The sequence below is a fragment of the Diceros bicornis genome, chromosome 12 (genome assembly GCF_020826845.1).
Source record: "Diceros bicornis minor isolate mBicDic1 chromosome 12, mDicBic1.mat.cur, whole genome shotgun sequence".
In the NCBI taxonomy this organism is placed as follows: Eukaryota; Metazoa; Chordata; class Mammalia; order Perissodactyla; family Rhinocerotidae; genus Diceros; species Diceros bicornis.
In genome coordinates this window covers 65,172,154-65,178,662 of record NC_080751.1, presented here as the reverse complement: position 1 = coordinate 65,178,662, position 6,509 = coordinate 65,172,154, and the positions used below count along the sequence as shown (strand labels likewise).

Below are 6,509 nucleotides of genomic sequence, written 5' to 3'. Positions count from 1 at the left end.
AGAGTGCACCCGGTGCAAGCCTGGGGGTCTAAAAGGGCGGGAGGAGCACAGCCCGGGCTTCCCGGCTTTGCAGGCTCCTCTCTGCAAAGAAGAAAAGCAAGTGGCTTTTGGCGCGAAAGCCTTGGCGCCTCCCCTGATTTTTATGGAAATCAAGAGGGCGGGGTAAAGCCGCTTTCCTCTGCCTTTCTCCCTCCCCCGTCTGTGCCGCAGCCCCCTTCTCTCCCCGCCCCCCGGGTGTGTCAGATTTTTCGGTTAATAATATCCCCCGAGCTTCAAAGCGCAGCCAGTGACAGTCATCTGTCTGGACGCGCTGGGTGGATGCGGGGGGCTCTTGGGAACTGGGTTGGAGCCGAGCTAGCGCTAGCCAGGCGCAAGCGCGCACAGACTGCAGCCACCCGAGGACCTCCCCCCGCCCAGGCCACCCGGGGACCCCCGCACAGAATCGCTTCTGGATCTCTGGCAGTCGGCGGGAGGTAAGGAGCTTGGGTTGCAAACCGCCCGGCGCCCCGGGAGCTGGAGTGCGGCGGGAAGACAAGCCGCGGACGGCATCTCGCCTTGCGCACAGGGCACCCGAATATGCCCGGGGGACTATTTCTGCTTCCGAAACAAAACCATCTCGGGGTTTTCCCTGAAAAGCCAGCTCCAGCCCCAAAGGCACTCCGACTGGAAGAGACCCGCCCTGATCCTTTTACTGCTTTTGCCAGGGGGGTGTAATGGCTTCACCGAAAAGAAATTCGCCCTTCTCTAGAACGTTTGTCTGTGTTTGAGCTGAAGGGACGCCGGTGCGTCCCCACCTCGAAGCTGGGGTTCTTCTCCAAAGGGTGCCCCGAGGGGAAGAAGAGGGAGGTTAGGCAGGGCGAGGCCACCGCCGTGGTAATCTGGGTCACGGCTGGATCGGAGGAGACGCGGCTCTCCCGGCGACTCTCCCCCTGCGCCGGCGCCCCTGCACCATTCCCGGGACTGGGGTTCAGGGTCTCCCCCTCCCAGGAAGAGGACGTTGTTGGGGGTTTGGAAACGCGGGGGTGGGGTTAGAGAGGTTCAAAATAAGCTATTGGCAGGACTCTCCTGCAGCGGGTGAATGCTGAGGGTCGTCTGCTCATATTTGGGGGGGTTGGTTTGTGGATTTGGGTGCCTGTTGTTGGTCTTGGTCTAGAGAAAGGATTTTTCCATTTGCAAAGTTTCCTAAATCCCTCGCTATGCCATCTCTTGCACTCTCGAGGTTGCAATTTTACAAAGAGGGGATTGAGGGTACTCCAAATCTTATGCCCGGTAGCTGGGTTGGAGCCCTGGGCTGCTTTTGAGCAGCTGGCCCTACATTGGTGCAACCGGGGTTGTCGGCGAGCTGATGAGAGGTAGAATTCTGCAGCCCTGAACAGCCCCCTCCCCCAGGCAGTGCCTTGTGTGAATGAAATGGCAGTTTGCAAAGTTGCAGAGCCTTGCCACCACCCCCCGTATCTGCATGCCCCCTCCCACCCCCTGTCGTAGACAGCTTGTACACAAAAGGAGGGAGGGAGAGAGCGAGAGACAGAACTTCCTAGACCTTCAGGAGCACAGGGCCGAGTGGGGGCTTGGAAGGGAGATTGAGGAACGGGGTTAGAGGGGGTGCCCACTGCCTGTCCCCTCATTCGGCTCCGCTCACCAACTGTCTCCTGGTGTGTCTGTCGGTTGCAGTGTCGGAGGTTGGCGCGGGCCCCCGCCCACCGCGCCCCCCACGGGAAGGAAGCAGCCCCCGAACTAAAAAGAGCAGAGCGGAAAGAAGCCCTCATTCGCCGGCCAGGAGGCGAGCCGATGCCGAGCTGCACCGCGTCCACCATGCCGGGGATGATCTGCAAGAACCCAGACCTCGAGTTTGACTCGCTGCAGCCCTGCTTCTACCCGGACGAAGATGACTTCTACTTCGGCGGCCCCGACTCGACCCCCCCGGGGGAGGACATCTGGAAGAAGTTTGAGCTGCTGCCCACGCCCCCGTTGTCGCCCAGCCGTGCCTTCCCGGAGCACAGCCCGGAGCCCCCGAACTGGGCCACCGAGATGCTGCTGCCCGAGGCCGACCTGTGGGGCAACCCGGCCGAGGAGGACGCGTTCGGCCTGGGGGGCCTGGGCGGCCTCACCCCCAACCCCGTTATCCTCCAGGACTGCATGTGGAGCGGCTTCTCGGCCCGCGAGAAGCTGGAGCGCGCCGTGAGCGAGAAGCTGCAGCACGGCCGGCCGCCCGCCGCGGGGCCCGCAGCCCCGGCCCCGGGAGCGGGAGCCGCCAGCCCTGCGGGCCGCGGGCACGGGGCGGCTGCGGGGGCGGGCCGCGCCGGGGCCGCCCTGCCCGCCGAGCTCGCCCACCCGGCCGCCGAGTGCGTGGATCCCGCCGTGGTCTTCCCGTTCCCGGTGAGCAAGCGGGAGCCTGCGCCCGTGCCCGCCGCCCCGGCCGGTGCCCCGGCGGCGGGAGCTGCGGCCGCCTCGGGGGCGAGTGCCGCATCCCCAGCCGGCGCCCCGGTGGCCGCTCTTCCGCGCCCCGGCGACCACAAGGCTCTCAGCACCTCCGGAGAGGACACCTTGAGCGACTCAGGTAAAGACTGCTGGGGTCCTGGAGCTGGGGTCCCGCTCCCTTTGTTGCTGTGCATGGGTTTGGCTTTGGGGGAGAGTATTTGGCAACCAGTGCTGGTGGCTGAGACGTCGTTTTTTCCCGAGCTGCTCCCCAGGGTAAGAAGTAACTGTGTGTTCTCCAAAATCTCGCCTTCGTCGAAGTTCCTTACCCCCTCTCTCGGGAGCCTGACTCCACCATTGGCCCTCACCCCGTCCCCCACCTCTCTTTGCAGCCTGAGGAATAAAATTAGGAAAAATTGAGTGGCTAAAGCCGAGTGGGGGTTTAGGGGGCTCTGACTGCATTGCCTGGGCAGAAACCTGTTACCCCCCGGGGTGGAAAGGGACTCTGCGGCCCAGGTCAGGGGAGGGAGACACCCGGAGGAGACACAAGCGCTGTGCAAAATCCTGTTTAGGGCGCAGGAAGTTAGAGAGATCGCACAGATGGCTAGTACCAATTTTATTTTTTCAAACCTGGGTACTCTCTCTTCCTCCCTCAGTGGGTGGCGGGCTATTTGCTCCTGGTACGTGGCCAGCAGGCGGCGATATGCCGGCCAGCAGGCGGGCCAAGGATCTGAAAGGCTGGGGGTGGTGGGGCCGCCCCCTCCCTCCCTTCATTCAGCAGCTGGCGGCCAGTACAACAGCGGTTGTGTACATTCTCAAGGGGCCGCCTCTTTACAGTGTGCAGTGAGAACTGGGTCCAGTTTTGTCTTCTAGCCAGAATTCCAGGGCTAACTTCAGATCTGAGTTGTGTTTTGTAACCCACTGCCCTTCAAGGTGAGGGCGGACACTTGGCAGGCTCTCCAGGAACGCACACACCCTGGGAGCACTCATTGATTACTTCTATTGTGTGCCTCTGTCTTAAACTGAAGGGTGGGATTTAAACTGAGACTTTGCCTGGGGCTCCGGAGGGAAAGAACTCTACCCAAATACTTAAATAGCGCTTGTCCTTGGAGCTGGGGCTCCCGTGGACCTTGAAAATCTGTGTTTGCAGAATGCAGGTGGATATAAAGCCTAAAGTTCCTTCGGGGCTGAGGACGGATTCATCTGAGGCTCCTGGAAGGAAACTTGGTGATAAGCTTACAGTCTGAAACGAGTCTGTCCCTTTAATGTCTGTGCCTTGACAGCTTTCGGTGAGGAAGCACTTCCTTCCAACAGCTGTCTTCTTGGCAGAAAACCAAAACATTGGCTTAAAGGGACCCACAGACTGGAACAGCCTCACATTTCGGCTTTAGAACAAATCCCACAATTGTTCAGCTTTCCGGTCCCCTTCAGATCAAGCAGAAGATGTGTTTTGATTTTATGCTTGCATTTTAAACAATAATTTTCTGTCCCGGCGTGGTAGTAAATGAGGAGAGGGGGAAATGCACACAGGACGCTACACGTTTCTGCTGTTGCTGTTATTATTGGTGACTTGGAGAGGAGGTGCTCTCCCATTTGGGTTTAGAGCTCCTGTGGATTACAACATTGTAGTCAAGGTTTGATCTTTGTTAGATGAAAAACTGCTTGCTGTCTAGAACTCAGGTTCATGGAAAACAAGTTATTTTTCTTCTTTAGTTAATTAAATTGTTCTTGAAGTTGGTTTAAGGACTTAAAATCAAACTCAAGTTAAAAGCAAACTCAACCATGTGTAAATCACTCTACGACGCTCCTAAAATGGGGAGCCTGAATTCTTAAGTGTGGAGATGGAAATATAAATAAGACTATGGGGCAGTGTAGCAATGATGATAAAAGCTTACCATCTACTGAGCCTCTGTCTACTAGGCCCAGCTCTCTACAAATTATCTGCCCAACTTAAGAACCCTGTGGTATTAGTCACATTTAATAGCTGAGGAAACTGAGGCTTAGAAAGGTAAAGTAACTTGCCCAGGGTCATGGAGCCAGGATTCTGTCTGACCCCAAAGCCAAAGTTTTTCCTCTTTCTGCCACTTGTTCAAGTTCGAGTGAAGGCAGAAAGTGCTGGAGCGAGGGGAAGGAAGAAGTATTGACAGATACGTTTCTAAGTTGATGGATCCATAGTTAACTGCAAACTAGGAGCCAGAGCCTGTTGTAAGAGACTGTATATATTTAATTCGTGTGTCTCCCCATGAGAATAACTCCCATCTTGTTCTCAAAGATGACGACGATGACGAAGAGGAAGATGAAGAGGAAGAAATTGACGTGGTGACCGTGGAGAAGCGGCGGTCCTCCTCCAACAGCAAGGCTGTCACCACCTTCACCATCACCGTGCGTCCCAAGAGCGCAGCCCTGGGCCCGGGCAGGGCCGCCTCCGGGGAGCTGATCCTCAAGCGCTGTGTCCCCATCCACCAGCAGCACAACTATGCCGCCCCCTCGCCCTACGTGGAGAGCGAGGATGCACCGCCCCAGAAGAAGATCAAGAGTGAGGCGTCCCCGCGTCCCCTCAAGAGTGTCATCCCCCCAAAGGCTAAGAGCTTGAGCCCCCGCAACTCTGACTCGGAGGACAGCGAGCGCCGCCGGAACCACAATATCCTGGAGCGCCAGCGCCGCAACGACCTGCGGTCCAGCTTCCTCACGCTCAGGGACCACGTGCCAGAGCTGGTGAAGAACGAGAAGGCCGCCAAGGTGGTCATTTTGAAAAAGGCCACCGAGTACGTCCACTCCCTTCAGGCCGAGGAGCACCAGCTTTTGCTGGAGAAGGAGAAGTTGCAGGCAAGACAGCAGCAGTTGCTAAAGAAAATTGAACACGCTCGGACTTGCTAAATGTTTCTCAAAACTGGACAGTCACTGCCACTTTGCACATTTTGATTTTTTTTTTTTTTTTAAACAAACCTTGTGTTGACGTTAAGAATGTTGGTTTACTTTCACATCGGTCCCCGTCGAGTTTGGATCTGGGTGGGGAGCAGGACATGTGGGTTCCACCAGGACCTCAGGAGAGGGCCTGCGTGATGGGATGCTGGGTGGCCCTTAGAGTTTCCTCCATGTCACCTTCGAGCCTGCGGTCGAAGTTCGTGACAGTTGGGAGCCTCGGGGGCTGTTGAAGTCACCTTGTTTGTTCCAAGTTTCCAGACAACAGAAAGTCATTCCTTCTTTTTAAAATGGTGCTTAAGTTCCAGCAGATGCCACGTGAGGGGTTTGCCGTTTGATACCCCTGGGGAACATTTCTGTAAATACCATTGACACACCTGCCTTTGTATACGTCCTGGGTAATGAGAGGTGGCTTTTGCGGCCAGTATTAGACTGGAAGTTCATACCTAAGTACTGTAATACCTCAATGTTTGAGGAGCATGTTTTGTATACAAATATATTGTTAATCTCTGTTATGTACTGTACTAATTCTTACACTGCCTGTATACTTTAGTATGATGCTGATACATAACTAAATTTGATACTTATATTTTCGTATGAAAATGAGTTGTGAAAGTTTTGAGTAGATATTACTTTATCACTTTTTGAACTAAGAAACTTTTGTAAAGAAATTTACTATATATATATGCCTTTTTCCTAGCCTGTTTCTTCCTGTTAATGTATTTGTTCATGTTTGGTGCATAGAACTGGGTAAATGCAAAGTTCTGTGTTTAATTTCTTCAAAATGTATATATTTAGTGCTGCATCTTATAGCACTTTGAAATACCTCATGTTTATGAAAATAAATAGCAATTAAATGATGCAATGTTTTTTTTTCCTTAATAGCAATGGTTAAAACTCGCCCTTAAGCAACAACTGTAAATAGTACACAATCTATTGCGTGAACTTGATTTCCACAGACAGCCCTTGAATACGAGCTTGGTTGGGGAGGGGCCGTTGTCCTCCATTGGGGTGGAGGGGACTGAGTTTAGGAAGGCATTTCTCCCAGATGACACAGAATAGATATGTTATTAGTGACTGCACCATTGCAATAGCATTCAGTTATTTACAGAACACTTGCATATAGCTAGGACATCAGACATCAACCCTTGAGAAGAAGTAAAATCAAGATG

General features: G+C 54.4%; 1 protein-coding gene across 1 annotated transcript; it reads left to right on the top strand.

The window, feature by feature from the left end:
- Window positions 1-1,726: 1,726 nt before the first annotated feature.
- MYCN (MYCN proto-oncogene, bHLH transcription factor) lies at window positions 1,727-6,197 on the top strand. The gene is made up of 2 exons (XM_058551760.1): window positions 1,727-2,557; window positions 4,688-6,197. Exons 1-2 carry the CDS (start codon window positions 1,789-1,791, stop codon window positions 5,290-5,292), a joined length of 1,374 nt encoding a protein of 457 aa, XP_058407743.1. The 5' UTR covers window positions 1,727-1,788; the 3' UTR covers window positions 5,293-6,197.
- The last annotated feature ends 312 nt before the right edge of the window (window positions 6,198-6,509 follow it).